The sequence below is a fragment of the Podarcis melisellensis genome (genome assembly GCF_964234715.1).
Source record: "Podarcis melisellensis genome assembly, chromosome: 4".
NCBI lineage: Eukaryota > Metazoa > Chordata > Lepidosauria > Squamata > Lacertidae > Podarcis > Podarcis melisellensis.
This window is the reverse complement of record NC_138531.1, coordinates 41,523,305-41,547,780: the sequence shown is the minus strand read 5'-3', so window position 1 is coordinate 41,547,780 and position 24,476 is coordinate 41,523,305. Positions and strand designations below refer to the sequence as shown.

The window sequence follows — 24,476 nt, the reverse complement described above, 5'->3', positions numbered from 1 at the left end:
CTGATATATCCAATATTAAAGGATTGCAGGTGGATGGGAGAAACTTCTGCCAGAGTACTTATAGGGCCAACTGAAGTTTGCAGCACTGAACTAAATAGATCAGTGGTTTCCAAGCTTCCCCCCCATGGACCACTTGAAAATTGCTGTTGGTCTTGGTGGATCACATAAGGATTTTTCAGCCTGCTGCACAAATTGTAATGCACTGTGCTAAACGCTGTATAATTTTTAAATTGTATTTTATTGCTCCTTTTATTTTTAATATATTGTATTTTATTATATCACATTCAAATTATAACTGTTCTTCACAGACCGACCACTTGAATGAAGCTCATAGTCCACTAGTGGACTGGTGGTCCACAGACCACAGTTCGTGACCCTCTGAAATAGATCCCTGCTTTAGCTTCAGAGTTTCATAAGCAAACCCTTTACTGTGGTATTATTACATTGGCAAGCAGGTAAAAACATTTTAAGTCCTCAGGGATGAAGAAACTCAGATGTACAGTATTGAGTAGAAAGACATCTGTTTCTGGAAATAGAACTCTGTGGTCAAAGGCAGTTATTACAGTTTGTGTCTAAAAAGACCCCTGACCCTACTAATAACAGGAAGTTTTCTCTGGGTTACGATTTTAAGACCAGATCCTTAATCACAAATAGAATGCAAACATTTTTTCATACTGTGATACTAAGTGCATGATCAGAAGGTTCTTGTGTACAACCATTGCCTCACCTATTTCCTTCAAATTAACTCCTGAGGGTGTCATCCAAATATAACAACTGTTTACATAAAGCAGGGATTGCCGATGTGGTGCCATCCAGATGTTGTTGGACTACAAATCCTATGACCCGCAGTGAGCATGGCCCAATAATCAGGGATTATGACAGATGTAGTCCAGCAATATCTGGAAGACACCATGTTGGCTAACCCTGACATAAGGCTTCAGATCCAACTTCATTAGCAGGTGGTTTAGCAAGTGGCTTTGGAGCTGTCCATGGTCCTAAACGTTTTTTGTTTTACTTGGAGAGTTCTGACTGGATACTGCCTACAGAACTGCACTGGAGATCAAGACTAGCTAAATAAATAAATAAACACTTCCCTCTGTCTTCCACTGAGGGAAAACTTACCAAGTGACACCTTCCTCTCTGGAGTAGAAAATTCATCCAACTGATTAATTCATGCAGACACTTTCTCCCAGTGGCTGACAGAACATCAAACTAGGCATGATAAAATGATCTGCTGCATTCTTTATCCAGGAATTTCTACCATCTATCTGTATCTGTTTTTTAAAAAGGGCATTTACTAGAAAGAAACTAGAATAATAGGCTTGATGCCAAAGATCCTTCTTCTATGTTTGTAGTTTTGCTCCCCCATCTTAAGCTGCTTCCCACACCCCAAAAAGTAGCTCCAGAGGATTGGGAGCCCCCCAGGACATCTTTTAAGAGTGAGATGGACTGCAGAGGGGAGGAAGACAAGACTGGCACTTTCCCGAACCCCCTGGCACAAACAGAAGCATTTCTATTCAAGTCAGAGCAGAACATTGGATCCAATACACTGTTCAAAATGATACTGATAGCATTTGCCACATGCTATGCAGAAAAGCAAACATCTGATGCTTTCAGACAACAACCAAAAATGATTTATTCTAGCGAATGCCTGGTTGACTGACAGGATTCTTTTCTACCCTTCACCATAAGGTCCCAGGGAAGGTTACAACAATATAAAAATGCTAGACTATTCAAGTGCAAGCCTGATTCACTGCCATGTGTGAAATACGTATTTCCCGTACAGTGGAGTGCCTTCTTCTGAAGAGATAGGTATGTTGGGGGACTTTGATTCCTACATTAAGGAGAGCAAATTTTCCACACACCTGTTTCTGATGCTGCTCTAATGAAGTTACTTTTCCATTAATAAATATTGTTCATCACTGCTACTATTAGCCCCACAAAACCAACTTTCATGGACACCAGTTTAGGTTCCCCATCCCACCAAACGTCAAATAAGAATGAGGGTCAATTTTTGTCATTACCACCATGTGAGAGGAAATGCACCGAGTTCACCTTGCCTCTTCTTGTGCCTGCTATTCTTATTCTTTTACTCTTCTTACTGAAAAAATATTTACAAGAATTGTAATGGCAAGTTCAAAACCACATTTCATTTGGTCATAACTTATTACACTGATCCTTCTTAATTATTTAATAAATGGAAACCAGCCCAAATGTCTCCCTTCATTAATTTCTGTATAATTAGTTAATTTGGACATGGAAATCAGGCTTGCATAGCTTGCCTCCCCCCCCAAATGTTTTCCACAACTTGCCAATAACCACCCACTTTATTTACAGAAGTATCTTCATTGCTCCAAATGTATTGACTCACTCTAATCCAAGCCCCATTTAGCCAAGCAGCTCTTAACTTTCTCACATTCATAATTTAAGAACATCTCATTAATTTTTGATGCCAGACCATTTTTTTTTTTGTTCCAGCTGCAGCGGCTTCTTTAAGGGGCATTAATGTTTGTTTTTAAAAAATTGCAGTTGAAAAAAAAACTCCAACCGTAGGGCTCTGATTCCCATTTTGATGCTAATGATTTCATCAAAGAATCCTAGATAAACCAAGTATAAATATCTAAAAGTGATGAATTGCCTCTGATTGGTCCCTTGAATAATTTATAGTCCCCATTTTTGTGGGGGAAGATCATTAAAAATTTCAGGGTTAATCTGCGCCAAGCTTAGTCTCTAATTACTGCACAGATTACATCTTTTTTTCTAAATTCCTGATGAAAAAGAGGGACAATTGAATTAACCCCCCTCCCTTTAAACTCTGCAGTTTGTTACTGCCTTGGCTGTAGTCACTATCCTGTTCCATGCCCATTCATTCACTCATTCTCTTTTTTTAATGCTCAAGGTTATTTAGGATGAATTGAAGCATGCTGTTCTTTTTCTCTCTAGCTAGGCTTGGCCTAGCAAATAATCTCTCCCGAGGTCACTTAACACTTCTAAATGTCACACAGCCATGAAAGCGCATGTGACTTGGAGCATCTGCAAGCTGCCCACATGCCCAAATGATACATGAGTGACTCAGTCTCTAAATTTTGTTGGCACCATAGTATTCTCATTCTTCTTTAGGACTCTTTCCTGCATGTATGGTGTGGCCTTACACTAGGATGTAAGGATAGAGCTTTGCTCAAAATCTGGCACCCTCTGTAAGCAATATTCTCAGCCTGTTTGAGTAATGGGACTAGTAGCATGAAAGCATACTGTATACCAGTGGTTGACAATGTGATGCTCTCCAGGCATCGTTGGACTATGGTTTCCATTGTACCTGACCAAGGACCATAGCGGCTGGGGCTCATGGGAGTTGTGGTCCAGCAACATCTGGAAGACACCATTTTTCTTATCTCTGCTATATACACTATAAAGAGAACCAGTGTGATGTACTGGCTTTAGTGCTAGACTAGGATCTGGAAGACCAGGGTTCAAATCCCTGTTCAGCCATAAAACTCACTGGGTGACTTTGATCCGGTCAGAGTCTCTTAGCCTAACTTATCTCAAAGGGTTGTTGTGAGGATAACATGAAAAGAGGGTGATTCATGTACACTACTTTGAGGTCCTTGGAGGAAAGGAAGGATACAAATGTAATTTTAAAATCTAAAGGAGGGGTGGCTGATCTATGGTCCTTCAGGTGGTCTCATCAGTCCCAGACAGCATAACCAAAGGTCAGTCCAGCAACATCTGGAAGTCCACAGGTTACCCAACCCTGCTTTAAAGTCTTACTTCTTTACAACTTCTTTCCCTCCAAAAGTCTAAGAGTTAATAAAGGTCAATAATGGGCTTGAGACTATCCCAGGAGTTGAAAGAAAAGTCACAAGCGCACAGGTCAACCCAATTTTTGGAGCTGTTTCCCCTTTCAGATAATAAGCTATGGCATAACAAAAAAGAAGTATACTTGAGCTTCTCATTGATTTTATAATATGAATGAAACACATTATTAATGCTGTAAGAGGAAGTTTCAATACATGATTTTCCTCTTTATTTACAATGTCAAGCAAGTATAACAAATTGAGATGCTTTACTTGACTATTATTATCTTCTTAATTATACTATTTTAAATGTGCATTTTATTTTTGACTTCCTGTAGTGTTTTTTAAAAAAATGTTTAAGAAAATTATTATTTTTTGTTAACTTGGCTGCGTTAAGTTGTTGACATCAATGTTTTGATTTTAAAACATTTAAGATAATGATTTAGTTTCTTGTTAATTATGTTGCTTTGAATGTATACTTTACATTTGACTTTCTTCAATAACATTTATTCTGAATAACATTTATTCTGGATTGCTTTATTTGATGTTTTAAGGTGTTGTAAACCACTTTGAGATTTCCTCCCCCCTTAAAAATATAAAGCAGTATAGGAATAAAATGAACAGCAGCAGCAGCAACAACAACAACAACAACAGCAACAACAACAGCAACAACAACAGGTTATCAAGGAGAAGAGGAAAGTGAAATTGAAGGCATTTGCTGTTGGATGCCGGATACTGACCCCTGAAGGAAATTAAGCAGACTGCTTTCACTTAAATTGTAGGTGCCAGAAATATGAAACTGGTTGAGTTAGTTGACCAAACTTTTAGAGCCATTTTTCACCATTATATGCTACTTAGATTCCCCACCCCTTCAAATTGCCTGGTACAAATGATATAACCATGCAAAAGTTGCATCTTTGCAACATATAAGATGGACATAATTTAACTGACCACATTTTGTGATAAATGTTGCCTGGAGGATTTTTACACAAAACTAGAAGTAATATTTTGGAAAAGACTTAGGAAATTATATGGGATCTTGTATGCCAAGAGGATTCCCTCATTTATGTGATCTGTTGTACATTGTGCACAAGGGCCATTGGCACGCCACTGGCACAGATGAGATGCCATGAGACAAGCCACCCCACCAAACGCCATATAGGCACACATGGCTTGCTTTGCTCCTGTTTTCCACTTCCAGCTTCTGAGCTGTTATCTATAACTTCTAATAATAGTTTCAGGACACAAGGTCTGTTGAAATCCTTTAATGACCATTTTGTAACTACCGCTTTTGATTTCAGAAAGAAAAAGCAGGAAAAAAGAAATGGTGGCCTTAAGTCACTTGCAGGTGTTAATGTTTCCTTTTCCTTTATTGGAGAGTATAATTAAGCAGCCCTAGAAGGCACCCTGGGGTTCCTTTGTGGGGCTGTTCTGTGTGGGAGAGTGCATTTCTTTTCCTTTTCCTTTGTGGTAACCTTTCTGAAAAGTTTCATTTAGCTAATTTGGCAGAAACCACTTATAATAAAACCAAATGTAACAAAACTCCTGATAAGTCTAAAATTCACTCTCAGATGACAGCGTGTACAAATCCAGTTGCAGGGATTTGATGTATTGATTTCAATACAGACACAGGATATTCTACAGGCTGTGCTTCTCAGGTTGCCACACAGTACGAAAGGCTAGCTTCTTTCCACTTAATTCCAAGCCCAAGGTTTTGGGGGGTGTTTTAGGCAAACATCAGATGCCAAGTGGAAAAATGGAAGGATAATTGAGAAAGGGGTTTTACTGGAGGTGTCTTCACAATCAAAGAGTTGTTCCTTCTTCACTATTTCATTTTTCTTCTACACACACACACACACACACACACACACACACACACACACACACACTCTTACTTGCATACTGGTAGCATGCATTCAAATTTATCTGGAAGAAACATCATCCTTCACTTCTGTGGTCCCAGTCATGAAATCAGGTTGAAAATTTGGCTATGAATTTGTGGGGGGGGGGGAGAAAAATGGACTCTTCCAATCCTTTGATTATAAGAAAGACAGGGTCCAGCATCCAATACAGACATGCTATATATCTAAAACCTTTAAATAAATTCACATTTTCAGACAGTAGTGGCAAGTGGCCATTGCAGCTCTAACTATAACATGTTCAAAAACGCAAAAGAAAATTGCAGTAAAAACAAAGACAGGTGTTCTAGATCTGGATAATATTTTTGCAGAAGATGGTTCTGCTGTCCCAGGACTATGACAGAAAAAGTGGTTACCTGTAATCTGACAGTGATAAATGCACTTGCAGTAAATTGTCACTACTAGATCTCAACTTGCAGGAATGTTCAGATGGGAGAGAAAGCTGGCTTTCCCAAGATGCAAAGGGTTTTAAAGGTTAGCTTTTTGTTGGCGGTTGCCCAAGGTAGTTTGGAGAGTTTGGTTCTTGTCTGTGTGATAAGACATCACATCACATCTTAAGTATGCACCTTGAGGGAACTGCCCTTTAACATATCTAGGGTAAGTTTTCATCATGTGTGCCAACTACTCCTTTCTCAATAGAGGGTAATTGCTTGGGATCACATCCAATCCAAATGTGAGGAAAGCAAAACAGGTGCACTGTAGAATTTGCTCAGACCATTTCTCCATTTTTTTCTGGGTCTGTGAAGAATCTTACTTTCACAAGCATCAGCAAGTTTCCACAGTCCTGTCTGACCCACCAGTTACCCTGCCCATATTGAATGGAAGGCATTGCTTGAAATCTCAGAATTTTCTCTCAGTTGAATATATATGTCACCTTTGGCCAAGGCAGTTTACAATTTTAAAACCCTAAAACAAATATATTATATAAAAAGGTAGAGTACCACAGTCCTCTCAGGCCAACTGAGGACTGGTCGTATGTGTCCTCCCTGATGGGGCTCCCTTGCTTCTGCCTTTCCTCAGGACACACAGCTCTTGGCAGCCCTTGGGAAGGTGGGGAAACAGCTGCCCCAACAGTCCTCTCAGGCTGCTGATGGGAGCTGATGGTATGCATGCTCCTCAGCCTGGCCTCCCTCACTTCTGCCTTTCCTCAGGTCTCAGAGAGCTGCAAGGCAGATGTAGGAGGAACTACCCCAACAGTTCTCTCAGGCTGTTGATGGTTCTGTCAGGAGCTGGTGCTTTGTGTGTTCTCTGGCCTGGTCTCCCTCATTTCTAACCTAGAAAAGCTATACTATGCCTTGGAAAGTAATGGAAGGGGGGTGAGACTCACTCTCTCCATTCACACATAACAATGAATATTGCCTGAAGAGTAAATTAGGAATAATTATGTGGTCTGGAAATGTAAAGAATGCACTGAGGGAACAGTAACAAAAAGCCAGACACTGCAAACAAAACGACCTATGTGCTGTGCACATTCACTTCATATAAATGTGCAGAAGATAATCCCTATTGTCAACAGAGTAGTTCAAAGTGTCTGGCAAGTGGCACAGGACCAGCTTCTAGAATTAAGGGGGATTTTTGCCTGAGTATGAGGAGACAGGAAAGTGAGGTTTATTCCCTAACCCTACCCACTTCAACTCAGAAGTAAGTCCAACATGGCTTATGCCCAGTGCTGCAGGTATAGGAATGCAGCCATAGTCTCTGTGGGGCTCACATGCAGAGCCCTGCCTCCTAGAATATCATTTATTTATTTATTTATCCCCAAATTTGTAGGCCACTCTACATTCAGAGACACCTGAGTATGCAGAAATAAAGCAGAAAACAACATTGAAACATGGAAAGCCAACAAGAATGAAACACAACAGAAAGGAAATTATATTGTGCTGTAGCTTGGAGAGGAAGTACATGTAGATATACACAAGGGCAATACAAATGAGTCATTTGATGCTATAAAGGTGACCTTTGATGTCATTACACCAATATAAAAAAAGTTTGCAGAAACACAGTCTATGGCTAAACAAGAGTGAACCAACTCTGACCAACTTCTTTCCTACTTCAGTTTAGAATGAACAAATGAAAGGGAGGAGAGAATGCACTGAATTGTACATGCTAAAATCACAGTTGCTAGAGGTTTGCATAAAACGAGGCTCAACATTCAGTGCACCCTTTTTCTTTGCACAACATCTTCTGTGAGCAATTTTCTTAGAAGGAACAAAAGCTTCAATGTTTTCTGCCTGCTAATAGCCCATCAAAGTGCCCACAGGTCTTCCTTTTCATGCAGCACTGATGCACTCCAAGAACCATTTGTGCAGGATTCCTGCAGCCCACCATAGTGGTGGCTTTTCATGGTTGCCAGTTATACGGGGTCAGCCAGGAGGATTCAGGCTTTGGACTCACCTGAAATAAACCTGTCAGTCACAGACTTCAGATGTGGTGAACATCTGACATACTTCAGTTGTCCCTGTGGATATGAGCGGCTCTTGAAAGGTCAGTAGTTCAAATTGCAGCCCAAGTTGGATCAACAGGAGTGGCAGTGGCACAGGACAAAAGCATACCTCAGTTCTAAACACGTTTACTCCAGGGAATATGCATAGTAAACTGGTATTGCAGCCTTATGAGAGACCGTAATTCAAGGGAATCCATGATGTCCCGTCCGCCCCACTAATTTGTCTCAATAAATTTATCCTTCTGTTGAGACTAGCGATGGGGCCAGAGCACCAAGGCATCTCTGTGGCCCACTCAAAGATTCCAGGTGTGCTTCTGTGTCATCTCAAAGTTTGCAGAGTTATGAAGATAAATCCATGGAGTTAAGACTATCAATCTAGCCATGGCGGCTGTGTTCTACCTCCATTGTTGGAGGCAATATACTTTTGAACCCAGTTTCTGGGAACTGTACATGGACAGAGAGTGCTGCTGAGCTCAGGATCTGCTTGTGGGCTACTTGTGGGCATCTGATTGGTCACTGGTGGCCTAGAATGGTGGACTATATGGGCCTTTGGCCTGACCCAGCAGGGCTCTTCTTACATTCTTATGAAACTCATTTTGAACATTCTGACATCTTCCCAGACATTTCTGAGACATTTGTGAAGAACAAGGCGTTGGTGTGGCCTTGGTGTGGGTCCCGGAGCATCCATTCTGCCATTTGCAACACACCCTAGATCAGTGTTTCCCAACCGGTGTTCCGCGGCACACTAGTGTGCCGCGAGACGTTGCCTGGTGTGCCGTGGGAGGGAGGCGGGCGAGGCGGGCGGCGGGAGCGCAAGGCTTGCGGGCGGCAGCTGGCAGCGCGGAGCACGGGGCGCCCTTCGGAGGACGCCCCGTGCTCCGCGCTGGTGTCGGCAAGCCTTGCGCACCCGGGGGATCTCCCCCCGAGAGCGCAAGGCTTGCGGGCGGAAGCCGGCAGCACGGAGCACGGGGCGCCCTTTGGAGGACGCCCCGTGCTCCGCGCTGGTGTTGGCCAGCCTTGCGCACCCGGGGGATCTCCCCCTGAGAGCACAAGGCTTGCGGGCGGCAGCTGGCAGCGCGGAGCACGGGGCGCCCTTTGGAGGACGCCCCATGCTCCGCGCTGGTGTTGGCCAGCCTTGCGCACCCGGGGGATCTCCCCCCCCCGAGAGCGCAAGGCTTGTGGGCGGCAGCTGGCAGCGCGGAGCACGGGGCGCCCTTCGGAGGACGCCCCGTGCTCCGCGCTGGTGTCAGCAAGCCTTGCGCACCCGGGGGATCTCCCCCCGAGAGCGCAAGGCTTGCGGGCGGCAGCTGGCAGCGCGGAGCACGGGGTGCCCTTCGGAGGACGCCCCGTGCTCCGCGCTGGTGTCGGCAAGCCTTGTGCACCCGGGGGATCTCCCCCCGAGAGCGCAAGGCTTGCGGGCGGAAGCCGGCAGCGCGGAGCACGGGGCGCCCTTTGGAGGACGCCCCGTGCTCCGCGCTGGTGTTGGCCAGCCTTGCGCACCCGGGGGATCTCCCCCCGAGAGCGCAAGGCTTGCGAGCGGCAGCTGGCAGCGCAGAGCACGGGGCGCCCTTCGGAGGACGCCCCGTGCTGGTGTCGGCAAGCCTTGCGCACCCGGGGGATCTCCCCCCGAGAGCGCAAGGCTTGCGGGCAGAAGCCAGGAGCACGGGGCGTCCTTTGGAGGACGCCCCGTGCTCCGCGCTGGTGTTCGCCAGCCTTGCGCACCCGGGGGATCTCCCCCCAGGAGCGCAAGGCTTGCGGGCGGCAGCTGGCAGCGCGGAGCACGGGGCGCCCTTCGGAGGACGCCCCGTGCTCCGCGCTCGTGTTGGCAAGCCTTGCGCACCCGGGGGCGCGTGGGGCGCCCTGAAACAGAGGGTTCCCCATGCTGCGGACTGTAGCCTGCCGCCCGACGCGCGGGGCGCCCTGAAGCAGAGCGCCCCTCGCGCCAGGCAGACATGGGCCAGCTCCACAAGCTCGGGGGACAGCGGGGAGGCGCAGCACCGCCATCCCACTGTTCCCCGACCTGGTTTTGGGGGGGAAATAAAGGGAAATTTTTTTTCCTTTATTTCCCCCCCCAAAAAAGTAGGTGCGTCCTATTTCATAATAAAGTAATTATAAAATACTTTCTTTGTGTTTATTTGATGCCTATTAAAGAGAGTTACTTTATATATAGTCAATATAGGCACACAGTCAATTTTTTAAACATTTTCTAATGGTGGTGTGCCTCGAAATCTTTTTCATGAAACAAGTGTGCCTTTGCCCAAAAAAGGTTGGGAAACACTGCCCTAGATATCACATACAGGTACATTCAATCACTCCAGGACAATTAAGAAAGAATTGTTATATTCCAAAACTCATTCGCTGACATCATTTTTAGGATGTTTCTTCAGGGAATCTGCAGAATTTTCTTTGCATTTTTTTGTGCCTGGCAAAAAAAAATCCCTTTGTCCCAGCCTTTGGCTAAGCAAACAATCTATGGCCTTTTAAGCTACATGGTTGGGTGAGGGAGTATTGTATTGTGTATTATGATGTTTTGTATTTTTGTGTTTTTATATTATAAACTACCTTGTGATCCTTGGCTGAAGGGCAGTATAGAAATTTTGCACACACACATACATTTTTGGATTGAAAGTTTAGACAGAATTTCCCTTTCCCCCCATCTACTGCATCTATCTTATATATTTCTTATTTTCCCCAAACGTTGGCTTTGTTTAATCATTTTTTCTTAAAGAATATCTCTCTTAAACCCAATAATAAACATTTATCTTATCATATATTGTATTCTACCCTATAATTCTATATCTACATACTTTACATTTCTTTAACTATATCCAGTTATTCTCACCTCATACTCTGTAGCATAACTCCATCCACACTCATTTCGGGTACAATCCACCTCCTTTCTTCTAAAGTGGCACATTCACACACACACATCAGTGTCCTGCAGTGCCTAAGATTAGATAATAGGTTGTTTGTAATTCTCAAGCTCCTTCCTTGAAAGTTGAGTCTGTTGTAAGATTCTTTGTCCCTGCAATATATTCAAATTAAAATTAAATTTCTGAAATTTCCACGATTATCTCTGTAACATCATTGTGCTAACATTTTCTTGAATTTTTCATCATTTCTGTTTATTGCTATGGCTAATGAAAAATATTAAAACAAAACAAAACAAAACATCTATTAAGTTATGCTCCTGGTGGGATCCTTTGTCAGATTCCTCTTTTAAAAGGCTATCCTGTTTTTCACACCTTATTTTAAAGGCCTATTTGCACTCCTCTTGGCAGCTACAACTTCTGCAAGACTCAAGTTCCAGACAGCTGGGACAACTTTATCCATCCTTTATCACACAGGTGCGCTGACTAACTTGGCATGTACCTATGCCCAATTTGCCCAAACCCAAAGGTGGTATAGCAAGGATGCATGCATTTCCTATTCAACCCCCCTGACCCTACATCAGAAGGGTATACAAACAACAGACCATAAAGATAAAAGTACCATACCTAAAGAATCAAAATTACAGATTAATACAGAAAGTTGCCTTATGGCCAGCCAGAATATTTGTCTATTATTCTATCTTTCTGGTAGTCAAGACTTTCACATAAACTGCTATTTGATCCATTTAACAGGAGATGTCAAAGACTGACTCTGGTGCCTTCTGCATTCAAATAATGTACACTGACCTTCCCCCCAACTGAAATTGAAAGCACAAGGAGCAGGTGTGTCCATGTGCACACATTATTTGAGCTCTTATCACTAGGTGAGTCAGCGTTCTAAGACTTGTAGCTCTTTGTGATTTGACACCATATGAACAGCAGTGTGCTATGAGATAAGGAACTCCTGTCTTTAATATCTGATCCATAATGGCTCATTCAAACGTGCAAAATGCAACTCAATAGTGCAATCAACTATTGATAAGTGACCGTATGTGGTCCAGCTGAAAGAAACAGAATCAGAGCAGTCACATGGTGCAGTTTTTCCTGGGCCATACCAATGCAGACTGAAAGGGGAGAAATAGTATGTTTGAATTCTCCTGATTTCCCATATTAAACGTATCTCCCTCTACATACAAAACAAATGCTAGGGAGAAAACTAAGCTAGAATTCTTTCTTGTGGCTCACTAGTTTCATACGCACGTGCAATTTTTTTATATATAGAAGAAACACTGAAAGCTTGACTTACAGTGTAAAATGGGATATGCCTGGACAGCTGCAAAATGTCACTGCTTTGAGTATTTGTTCCCACTCTGGCTGACAAGATTCCATAGCTATTTGTCCTTGATTGCTTTGCCAGTGCATGTTCAATACTGTTACAATAAAGTAGCAGGGAACAGATCACATCAGAAAGGAGGTGCATACTTTGTGGTGTGCGACAAATGTCTTATCCACTTAAAATACATTAATATGCCTGAAATCAAGATCCTCCCAGGAAACATAAACTCTTTGCATAATCAGTTGTGTCCCTTTGTAAACTTCCAGGTCAAGCATATATGATAGGACTTAATTATAATAACATTTCACCCCCATTGTTCAAAAGCAGAAACTTACCAATAAGGCAGACCAGGGTTCTCTTTCCAAAAGACATTTTGTACCTTCCCCAGGATTGTGTCAGCCTTCATACTCACATACCTGCATTTTTTATTTTTTACTTAGAAGTGAGAGCTGTGAAAAAGGCATTTCAATCAAATAGATCCAAAGGTTGTCACAAGCCAGCCAGCCAGCCAGCAGGGTGAGTGCATCTGACTGTTTTTAGCCCCCGAGTGGAATTGGATGTTCCAAGACACAGGCGATAAGGACTGATAATCTCTTACTCCTTGTATTTAATTTGACTACATTTGTTTTCCCATTGCAAATCTGCCATGTGATGGACTGTCCAAGGAAGTTCAAGCTCGCTTGGAACTCATTTATGCCTGGATCCCACAATAAACAGAGCTTGCTTTATATGACATAATTTCAGGGCTATTTTTGTCACTCCTTTGAAGAAATGTGTTGCTCGCATGATTTCCACCCAGGTCACTCAATGTCAGATCCTCTGGCTTGCACTCCTTGTAAAATGACTGCTTTCCCCTCCCCTTCCCTCTCTCTCTCCCTCTCCCATCTCAGTTCAGTGCTTGGACAGCTATGACAAGGGGTCTAGTGTTTGCATTCTATTCTGGTCACTGTGAGTTATGGTGATATCATATAAACTAAAGGGTTCCAAAATGCATGTCAAATTAAACCACTGACTAATCCTCATATTTTGCTCGTCTTTCTGCTCCCAGGCTAAAGGTCTGTGTGTCCACAAAATCCTAACACTCTAATCTGTAGGTGCTGATTTGATTTTCAGCTGAAACTTCCTACGAGGAGAAATCACCATACGTGGCTTGTTGGCCCTGGGGGAATAAGAGCTAAACTTGTCTAAGAGTGAAAGACACAGCTCGAGCAAAAGCTACAGCAAAGTTCAGCCCTCCTCCTTCCATTCGTGATGCACCAGCAGCCACAGAAGGTCTATTTAATCAGCTTAAAGAGAAAGAAAAGCTACGGGAGACATCTGAGCTGGCACAAATCGTCACCTGATGCTGGCCAAGCAAGTGCTCTCATCTCCTGTGGACCATCTCCTGTGCCGGAAACAGAGGTGAGAGAAATGTCTGGAGGATGTTACTGAATTCAGCTTTATGAATGAATGAATGCAGGAGACAATGTGTACTAGCAGGATGCTAAACTGGAAAGGGATGTACAGGGCTCTATTAAGTTGAAGGAGCAGAGCTGATGGTTGTTCTTCAAGTGCTTCCTCGTCCAGTTGAGTTTCACAGCTGCAGTGTCTTTCCTTCTTTTCATTGACAAAAAGGCTTTAGAGCATTTTGTTCTGCGCAATGAGTTACTTTCTGTCCTACTGCAAAGGACATTGTGGTTCTGTGTTGTCTCAGTACCAAACCCTCCGCAGCGAAGGCTTGTTGTGTGACATTTTGTTGAAGGTGAAAGAAAATGAGTTCCCTGCTCACAAGTCTTTGCTGGCCTGTTCCAGTGATTACTTCAGGGCCATGTTCAAGAGTTATACCAAAGAATCAAAGGCTGCCATCATTCACCTGCAAGTCATCTCAGCCACTGGTTTGCAACACGTTCTGGATTTCATTTATACTTCTTGGTTGCCTTTGTCTTTTGCCAGCCTGGAAGACACTCTGGAAGCTGCTACCTACCTGCAAGTGTCTGAGGCAATTGTCTTGTGCAGCCAATATTTGGCTAACAATCTTACCCTAGAGAACTGCTGCTTTTCTGCCAATGTTGCTGCAAGATTCTATCTTCCAGATGCTTTGTCAGCTGTAGAAAAATATCTCATTTTTAATTTCTGGAAACTCCTAGACCTTGATTTTGCAGAACTGCTAGAACTGAATTTCAGATCTTTGAAGGCAGTAGTTGAATGTTCAGATCTGCCTATGGTGAAAGAATCTAATTTGCTAGATCTATTGTTGAAGTGGCTGAAGTATGATAAATTAAGGCTGACACATACAACTAGCTTATTGGAACACATACGATATGGTCTTATTCCTGTGGAAAATCTGAGAAAAGTCTACACTCAATCAGAAGTGCCTCTAACAGCACCCATAAAATGCTTAATCATAAAAGCAATAAACTACCACTCATTCGTCTTTAGGCAACCTATCCTACAGGATAAGTACAGCACACTGAGAAACCAGAAGACGCGGATTATCCTGCTTGGAGGTATGATTCAACATGAAGGGCCCAGCAGGGATGTGGTGGCTTTTGATGTTTACAATCACAAATGGCAGATTTTAACACAGGTGCAGGATCGACTACAAAATCACTGTGTGTGTACAGTTGGAAACTTTCTGTATGTGCTAGGTGGAGAAATAGAAGATTTGCAAAGTGAAACGAAAAGTCCCACTTTAACAGTGACAAACAAAGTCCATCGCTATGACCCCAGATTTAACAAGTGGATACAAATCAACGGGATGCTAGAAAAAAGATGCCACTTTTCTTGTTGCATCCTAGAAAACACCATTATTGCAATTGGCGGTCAAGGGGAGAATGGATCATTACATTCATCTGTCGAAGCCTACAACATTAGCCGAGACACATGGACAAAAGTTCGAGATTTGCCATGCAAAATCCATGGTCATGCCGGCACTGTTTGCAAGAATAACATTTATATATCAGGTGGCAAATGCACAAATCAAAGTAACACAAGTAAGGATTTGTACTCTTTGAGCACACTAGAAGGGCAATGGAAACAGCAAGCCCCCATGAGCATTGCCCGGTTTGGGCATCAGATGGCCACCATAAGAGATTGCATCTTTACATTTTTAGGCCTTTATGAACCATTCTCTGAAATTGAAAAATACAATCCTGACCAAAATCAATGGACTCGTCTAAGACCATTGGTCTATGATAGATTTAGTTATGGTTTGGCAGTAGTGGAGGAAACTGCCCTTCTTATTGGGGGGAAGAAGTGGCAAGATTCCCAGGAGATTCCAACTCAGGATGTGGTGGGCTATGATATAGACAATGACTGTTGGGAAGAAATATGCAAAGCTTCGTTGCCTTGGTATGGATTGCAGTGTGCTGTGCTAGAGCTTTCTGAATTACTAGATGCTAAAGACATTCAACAACAAAAGAGACTAACTGTTTAGGTAACAACTCACCATAAAATGATCTGCAAGGACAATTCCATAACATCTCCAGAATGTCTAAATATTAAAAATGTTGTCCCATTCTATATTAAGAGATAATATTGTGAATCAGTAAATAGGCTTGAATTTTGTATTTCAAATCACAGAGTAAAACAGGCAAAGACTAAGAACTTGTTGCCAATAAGAGCTGTACAGAAACAACTATTTTGTTTTCAGTAATAACTGTGAATTAATACCTGATTTGCAGAACATAAAGTGAAGGTGTGAAGAAAGAGGCATACTGTAGTAAAAAAAATAGATTGGATGAATCCATTTATATGTCGCTTTCTTCATACCTTCACTTTCTGTTTGAAGCAGGTATTCATTTGATACAGGAATTAGAGGCTGCATAATTGCATGATGTTATTGTATTGTCCACATGATCCCAGTTCATTTTTTTAGTTGTGCCAAAGCTTCAGAATGGGGGAAAGCACTGCAAACTGCACAAAAAAGCAAACAAAACTTTGCACTCCTTAAATCTCTGTCATGCTTCCCATTTTAATTGGTGAAATTTTGAAACAGTTGTTCTAAGCTAAGGCAAAGAGTTAGCAGCTGGTCTAACTAGTATAAGGTTGAGTGGAACATGAAACAATTGTATCTTGTATTTGAGAAATAACACCTTGTACTCTGTGCCCTTTAGGACCATAAATGGGATGGAGATGTTTGTTTCTAGTTGCTGAATGACTCTGTGCTTCAGCACACTTATAAAAGCTGCCCATGGGTATATTGTGCATGATGCATTTCTGTTTGAAGAGGTAAAGGAATTTTCTGCTTTGACTTCAAAAAGGCATTAGCAGCCTCTTTCTGCATTACTGCCAGGGTAGGGGGTTTAGTAGTTTTAAGCCATGCCTCATTCACAGACTTGCAGATATGGTATTTGATTTCAGAGTGTGAAATCTGACTGTAACTTAACTTTATAATTTTAAATATTCGCTTTCAAACACAATCTACTTTATAGCATATCCCTTTAGTCTGAAAGCACTGAAGATGCACAGAAGCACTTCTCAGTCTAATGTACAAAGAAGGCAGCACAATGAAAAAAACAATGGCACTCTTTCATGCCAGACAGTCTTACAAGATGAGGCTGAATTTCATGCTTGGAACAAAGTCACAAACACTGTCTACAGCAAGATAACATGCAGGCAGAATTACTGTTGCATAGCAACAGGATGCAGTTGTATAAGATGCCCTATAGGCCAATCCTAAGAATTTGTTGGCATGGTCTCACTCTGTACCAGTGTTACACAGCCAACTGGGTCAAGGAGGGGCACTCATTCTAAAGTTTCTGGGGAGCCTCTATTTCCCATAAACCCACCAGTTCCTTGTATAAATTTAAAAGACTCCTAGCTGTACTGCATTTGTAATCCTTTTCTTCCACAGAGAAGCTTCAGTGTAGGAAGAAACATGTAGCTCATGAATATATTTTTTTAACTTTAGGAAAATAGTACAGACATTTTTAAAAATTCCAGGAACGTCTAATGTTATCTGTTGCAATACATATTCTTTTTTCTATTTTAAGTTTTAGGTTCTTGGTTTGTGTTCATTATGCTGTATTTGACTGTGCTTTTATTGTATTTTATGCTGTGATCCATGATGTGGATACTGCGAGACAGTGTGGCAGGATAATTCAATCAATAAAATAAGAGCAACAGTATCAGACGATCACACACGTGTGAATCTTATCCTGTGTGTGAAAGAAGCTATGATTAGTCACACCTTTTCAGATTGTTTACTGGAAAGCCTTGAGTAGCCCCAGCTTCACAGCTGTACATTAAATTAAATACAAACATTAGCATATGTATCTACTAGATACAACCTTCATACTTTATCAATGAAGGAAGGACTTTCTGTGTAGGAGAAACATGTGAGGTAAAGGTCTACACTGACCTTTCTACCCAGAGAATTTTTTGTCTGCAATTTACAACATTTACAACAGTATTATGTAAACCACAACCTAGAAGAATCTTATGAAGCTACAGATTAAAGAATCAGAAACACCAGGAGATGGTTTAGAGCAGAGGTTGTCAACCAGGTCCGTACCGCCCACTAGTGGGTGTTTCCGGATTCCAGGTGGGCAGTAAGGGGTTCTACTGCACAAGCTGAATCCTCCTTCCATCGAGCACTGGTGGGAGGTAAGGAAATTTTACCATCCAGAAAGATGCATTAGTGGGTGGTAGGTATGAAAAGGTTGACTACCCCTGGTTTAGAGTCAGACTGTTGCTCTATCTAGTCCAGGGTCAGCTGCAAGCAGATCTCCATGGTTTGAGATAGGGGACATCCTCAACACTACCCAGAGATACTAGGGATTGAACCTGGCACCTTTCAGATGCAAAGCATGTGCTTTACCACTGAGCTATGGCCATTTCCTATTTCTATGTAGGATACTATGCAATTCTGGTACGATGCAGGAGTCCTTATTAAACTATTAAGTGATCCTGTTGCAGGTTGATTTTGACCAGAAGGCTATGGTTATGTCTAGAAATATCACTTGATGTACATTGTAAATTCATAAAATGTAGAGGGGGATGCAGCAGGAGTCAAAAATCAACATTAGGAACAATTAACACGATCGTTGTTCAAGCATTTTTATGTGAGAAATATACAAAATATCACAAGTTATAACAAACAAATCATGCAGTCAAATAATTTGTTTATACAAAGAGATTCTTACAGATGATATAAATAGTTGACCGGACCTGTAAATTCATACAAATCTTAATGCATGAATTGCCATTCAGTCTTAATTGAATACAGATTTACGTAAAATTAGCTGTAAAAAGGCCACTCTCCTGTACAATTGTGCAAAGTTTGCAAGACGCTTGGAATCCAAAATGCAGCTGAAAAGAAACAAGCAATCCTTTGATCCTTCTTTTAGTCCCAAGAGCAGAAAATAATTGTGCTCTTAAATGTTTATAAGTACATTCACTGCATTGAACAGACTATGGCTGGAAGCTAGCTGAGAGAGTACAATTCATAAGAAAGAAAGGTTTTAAAAGATGTATCCCATTTGGGGGTTTATCAGCTCATCTCTCAACTTCTCCCATCTGCAGAAAAGCATTAAGAAGCCACAAGGACTTTTTCTTTTGTCATGCTCGGTTTTGGCAAACATTAAGGTGCTGATAGATAGAGGGCATCTCTAGCCAGGCACAGATGGGTTTAATCGTTAATGCTGCAACTTCTGTAGCATTTTTGCTTATTGGGAAGCTGGCTGTGTGGGGCATCTCCAGACCAATTTTGTGGCAAGCATGTCGAGTGCAGCCAACCCCCTGCAATACAAGGGTCTCGTGATACGAAGGTACCTAACATTCTTCTGGATGTCTGAGGAGTGAAATTTGCTTCCTAGCATCTCCCAAACATCATCAGCACAAAACAAAGATTTTTGCTAATGTCATTCAAGGGCGAGGCTGACTGAGGGTGAATCAGGTAACATGTAGCTCTCATGCATTAGCTATGCTAAGGAAACTTCACTCATCCCTTTTCCAACACTGGAGTGTCCAGTGCTGCTACTGCTGCCTTGGAAACTACAAGTGGCCACTGTAAGCAGCACCCTCTCCCTCACTACCTCCCCTGATATTCCAAGGAGAGGGAAAGCTACTTCCTGTTACCAAGAGTTTAGATCAGCTCCTGCTGCTGAACTTCATCTGCCCACCCTTGCTTGCATATGCTCCAAGAGAGATTGCAAAACGAACTGAACTAGACAAGCAGTGTGTCAATTTCATCTCCTTCCTCCCTCAAAAACACACCAGAAAGTATACGCATTCTAGTGCTTGCTCAAGGATGCAGACTATAGGTGTGTATGCATTTATATTGAACGTGGAAATTGATAATGCTACCACCCCCTTCATCTGTGCACTCCAAAATAAAAAGTTAAAATGGAAAAGGCCTGTGTCCATTTAACCCCAATTTCTCTAGCTAAATTTGCTACCTTTTCAACTCCAGGAGCTCCATAGCAAAGGATGGTATTTCCCCCCAAAATGGTAATGGTGAAGAGACAGAAGGGTGGGATAACATACGATCGCCATGCACATCACAAGCCACACCTCCACATCGCAAGGGCACTAAGTTGTTTCACATCTGGAAAGGCCTGCACTGGACCTCTTGCACTGGAAACTCAAAGATTACCTGCAAATCAGACAATGGGATGACAATGGAAAATAAATAGGAGTGCAATAGTTTGGGAGAAACATTGTATGGATTCTGAGGAACGCATGAATGAGAAGAAATGTTAAAGTGCCACTGGTTACAGTCATGCCACTTGTGCTAACGGAATAATCAGTTTCACATGGCATGCAAGCAATCCTGTATTAATATGGATCTTGTTTTGGATAGAGGAATATCCCATTGAGCCTTCTTTCTGCTCAAAGCCTATTTATAATGATTTCTGGGAATTTTGTATGACTGAATTTGCATATAATGCTAAGCCACTTTATTGCTGTTATGAGCTTCAATGAGCGTGATGTCAGGCATATTCAACCTCCTCCTGATGGAAAGATGACTTCTGGCAAGCATGGTTTCATTTTTAACGAATCTAGGCTTATAGTTATGTTGAAACCAGGGATCCTAGTTTAAAACAAACTCTGGATTCATAATGCATTGTTTGAAGCTGACCTATTAGGAAACTGGCCAGAGTTTGTTTTAAATCAGGATATATGGTTTGAACATGACTACAATCCAAGATTTTTTAAAGTGGAAGTAAACTAGTCAGAAGTCCTCCTCTGGCTTACAGGAGAAGGAGAAGGGATGGAGGCATGTATGAGCCTAACTCTTTGTTCAAGCTCATGGGGCCTTTTCATGGAGCACTATGGCATGTTTTTGTGTTATGTAGGAAAGCAGCCTATTAAGGAAACTGAGAACCACATTAATTGTGTATGGAAATTTATGTATTTTGATAATGTGCTGAACCCACCCACCTATGCCCCCTTCCTATTTACCAGAGTTTTCAGAACGTCTCATATTTAAAGCAGGAATTTATGTGAGCTGGCACATTCAAAACATTTTAAAGTTTGACTTAAACAAAAAAAATCACTGAATGGAAACTTTTGGTTAACAGTACAATATTTTTTTTTCTGCAAAAGAGTCAGAAGACGCCAACACAGGGCAATAATATTGTCCAGTCAGTCTCTGCCATAACTGAAACAAAGAGAGCCCTTTATCCTCAAATTAAATCTGTGCTATAGGTTGTCTGTTAACCATCCCTCAAAAGACTGGAAAAGAAACTTTGACTGTTTAATATATAATCTAGCTTATGAAAGTCCAGTTTATCCCTCTTATTCCCTGACCGTTTTTTAAAATGCAATCCTAATCACAGCATTATACTTTTTTTCATTTTTTAAAATATCTAAAATATTCCACCAAATATAAAAGTTTAATTCCCACACTGGCCAAAACAAAGGCTGTATTTTGAGTGTAACTCATTACAACAGTTAAGATACTATTAAAATAGGAAACATATTTGACAATCAGTAATAAAACACTGTTCTTGTGCCATCTTTTCACTTGATAAATCAATGTAATCCTCCAAAATATATACTTATTAAAATATATATATTTTAATCCTTAAACACAATGGTCACGATCCAAGGAAAGCAACATGCATGTGTTTCTCTTCGGTTTAAAAGTAGTTTAGACTCTTCAGCACCAATTTCAAACAAAATGTGCAGGATTCTGTCCCACGAGTACATATTCCTTCTTTGGATCGTAGCCAGTGTTTGTAAACATAAACATAAACTGAGCATCAGCAGCGTAAAAAGTATGTAAGTATTTATTCGCACAATGACAATGGAATTTATACTTTACTCATATCATAAACAATAAAATAGATCTCCTGTAAGTCGATATAAAAGCTACTCAGTGTACTTGATAAAGGTCTGAAGTGCCACAAAGAGGCAAAATCATTTTCTTTTATACGTGTGTTTCAATATAGGAATGTGTGTGCGCTAAAGAGTCTAGAAGAGCATCAACTTCATCAGAGTCATTTACAAGGTCCTCTGAAGGGTTGTTCTGAGAACTATCCAGAAACAGGTCAAGGTACATTTGTTTCCAGTCTTGAAAGTCTTTAGATGTCAGATCTGGATTATCCAGAATTTTATCTATGATGGCTACTTCTTCTTCTCTGGCCTGGGAGAAAACAAAAAGATCTGTTCAGAATGAGGAACAAAGCACCCTTCGTCTTGTGCCGTTAGCTTTTAAAGAACATACCTGAGATACCATTGTACTTTGAGATGCCATTTCTATATAAAATCCCTAATAGCTTCATTTGAAGACCAGTGGGAAGCTCCCTAAAAAAAATCTGAAAACCACTCTGTTTGGTGTTTTGACTAATTTGAATGCTTGCTCTGAATTAGTGGTGGTTTGAGATTTTGGAACATCCCCAATAAACTTTTCTAAAGTGGTGTATATGTAGCTGTGATGGAAACAAGCCAAGAACAAAGGGGGGGGAGCGGGGAGGTACAGAAAATGACAAGCAATAGAACATAAAGAGGATCTCTGTCATATCAACAGAAAGAGATGTTAAGGAACATAAGGGATTTCTTTCTGGTGTCTGAGGAATATATTTATCATTACACTATTTACTATGTATTGGCAAAAAGGGAATTCTCAGAGCATGGTACCTGGATACATAAAAAATTCTATACTGCTATGAGAAATCTTGAAAGCTGGGCAAAATTATTTCATATTCTGAAGTACACAAAGCAATATGATAGTATCTAAACATCTGTGATATCACCAGGCTTATGGATAATATCTTCATTTACCACAGAATGGACCAGAAGCAAAATGGGAACTGAGGTAAACGTGTTTGTTGTTGTTGAGAAACTAAAGTTTTCTTTCTTTCTTCGAACCTCTTTTGTGTACAGCATTTCCCAGTGCCCGTCTGTTTTTAAATATGTGGAATATATCCCTCGAGTTCTATGCAGGATACTCTCCTTTTGTGAAATTTGCTGACCCCCTAATGAACTCACCTTTAAAGTGCTTTTCAGAATTCGCAACTGGTGCAATTTTTCATTGACTACCGGATCACTGCATCTTTTAATAAAATACCTCTTGTACTCCATCTTTGTAGAAATTTGCTGGTCTCCTAAAGGTGACAAGCTAGCTAGTTCCAAGGACCGATACAAATCTTGCAGGGAATCTGCAGGCTTTTCTTCTATGGTTTCAGCTGTAAGACACAGAGAAAATTAACTGCATAGTTTGAAAAAAATCAGCCTAAATCAGTTTCCTTTTAAATTCCATGGCAAGGCTTAAGAAGTTTAACTATTCAAATATGACAAAATTTTGCTGAAATTATTTCCTTACAGAAAAGGCATGGAATGTGTAGACTGAGCAATCCTTGAGCAATCCTTATGCATGCATACATGTATTTTGCAACATGCAGATATTTATATATGTGTATGCATATATCTCCCCCATACATATATTTCTATACATATACATATATAATGTGGAAAGTCATGGTAAGTTACAAATTCCCAGCACAGGTACATATAAAAAGATAATCATGTGACAATCAATATACAGCTTCCGAATTAATTTGTCACATTAAGATCAAATTTAAAGTCAATCATCTATATTGTGCAAAAACTGTATAAAGTCAGGTGATGAGAACTGTATTGTGCACTTCCAAGGGCACACCCATTGCCCTGTTACATGTTGAAATGGGAGTGTTGTTTGCTGAAATGTATCCACTGTATATATATTTTATAATTGGCTCACAATTCAAACCATGAGAGAAGAGAGGCTGTCTAAAGAATCCTTCCATTGTGCTTGGCAAAAAGATCTAATAGAAGAGGACTAACCTATCAAGTCTGCATTCCTAAACACTCTTACTTAGGGGAAAGTTCCACCAAACTCAATTTACCTCCAAGTAAACACACATAGGATGACACTGCAGAACTTTCATCCTATACTCTTTGAGGGCACCAGGCTTCAATGAGCACACAGAGTTCCTGCCACAAAAATCTTTTAAATTGAAATATATGAGCCACTGGAGCTCCGTATACATGTCAGTGCACACACACTGCTGCAGGAAGAGCATCTTCTCCAAACAGAAAATGCTCCAATAAAATATCTAAGTCAAGAATTGCTTTCTAGTCTGCACAAATACAATATAGTTGTTGTTGTTTTAAAATGTACAAATTACTGAAATCAGGCAGGCAAATATGTCTTTCTGCTTTGATTTGACAGGATTCATCACCAAATGCCTCAAAAACATACCACCACAACAATGTGTCTAGAGAGTTACAGTTAATGGCATCTCACAGCTTGCCATCATATATATGCCGTGGCTACATCTTTATAATTTAGGAGTGCTTCCCTAAAAATGCAATGGAAACTGAATTGGTTTGCATTCAAAATTTTGATGTAGAAAAGTGCCTAAAGATGGGAGCTGAGAAGTTCCTGATTCAAATCATAACCATGAACTCCTATGATGGCCCTAGCTAAGCTACTATTTTCTTAGCTTCAAACCTTCAGGTGCAATATGGGGATATTAATACTGGCCTACCTTTCAGAAATCTTGTATGAATCATTGAGACAATGTATGTCAATGCAATATATAAATGTTAAATTATCCTAATCTTCTATGTCAGGGTTGGTTTCTTTTTTAGCCAAGACCTAGACAAGAAGACAACAGTCTTTATAAATTTGAGTAACTGCAGATT

The 24,476-nt window shown here is 41.2% G+C and overlaps 3 protein-coding genes and 1 long non-coding RNA gene across 17 annotated transcripts in view; 2 read left to right on the top strand and 2 right to left on the bottom strand.

Annotated features, from left to right (window-relative positions):
* The window catches only part of LOC309368867 (uncharacterized protein), a 39,880-nt gene extending 21,643 nt beyond the window's left edge, over positions 1 to 18,237 (bottom strand). For 6 of the 11 annotated variants that reach the window (XR_014167922.1, XR_014167923.1, XR_014167925.1 and 3 more), the window contains exons 1-3: positions 15,790 to 18,237; positions 12,333 to 12,456; positions 10,999 to 11,181 (exon numbers count right to left, since the gene is read on the bottom strand). Coding sequence is in view for 6 of the 11 variants with exons in the window: in XM_081909226.1 (XP_081765352.1) it covers positions 10,999 to 11,181; positions 12,333 to 12,456; positions 15,790 to 15,823 (341 nt within the window). In the remaining 5 variants the exon portion in view is untranslated. Of the gene's footprint in view, positions 1 to 1,122; positions 1,275 to 2,055; positions 2,102 to 10,998; positions 11,182 to 12,332; positions 12,457 to 12,697; positions 12,838 to 15,789 lie in introns of those variants that run through there. The other 5 variants (XR_014167924.1, XR_014167926.1, XM_081909225.1 and 2 more) reach the window with 3 other exon arrangements.
* On the top strand, positions 1,298 to 12,875 carry LOC309368882. The gene is made up of 3 exons (XR_014167946.1): positions 1,298 to 1,812; positions 11,414 to 11,503; positions 12,803 to 12,875. It is a non-coding gene; the product is annotated as an uncharacterized lncRNA (long non-coding RNA).
* On the top strand, positions 13,267 to 17,481 carry KLHL34 (kelch like family member 34). The gene has a single exon (XM_081909206.1). The coding sequence runs from the start codon at positions 14,002 to 14,004 to the stop codon at positions 15,775 to 15,777; it is 1,776 nt and encodes a 591-aa protein (XP_081765332.1). The 5' UTR covers positions 13,267 to 14,001; the 3' UTR covers positions 15,778 to 17,481.
* A 150-nt stretch (positions 18,238 to 18,387) lies between the features above and the next one.
* CNKSR2 (connector enhancer of kinase suppressor of Ras 2) overlaps positions 18,388 to 24,476 on the bottom strand; it is a 240,891-nt gene continuing 234,802 nt past the window's right edge. For 2 of the 4 annotated variants that reach the window (XM_081909170.1, XM_081909169.1), the window contains 3 exons: positions 22,779 to 22,975; positions 19,742 to 21,933; positions 18,388 to 18,653 (listed from right to left, as the gene is read on the bottom strand). In XM_081909170.1, the coding sequence (XP_081765296.1) occupies positions 21,718 to 21,933; positions 22,779 to 22,975 (413 nt within the window). In that variant the 3' untranslated portion in view covers positions 18,388 to 18,653; positions 19,742 to 21,717. Of the gene's footprint in view, positions 18,654 to 19,741; positions 21,934 to 22,778; positions 22,976 to 24,476 lie in introns of those variants that run through there. The other 2 variants (XM_081909171.1, XM_081909172.1) reach the window with 2 other exon arrangements.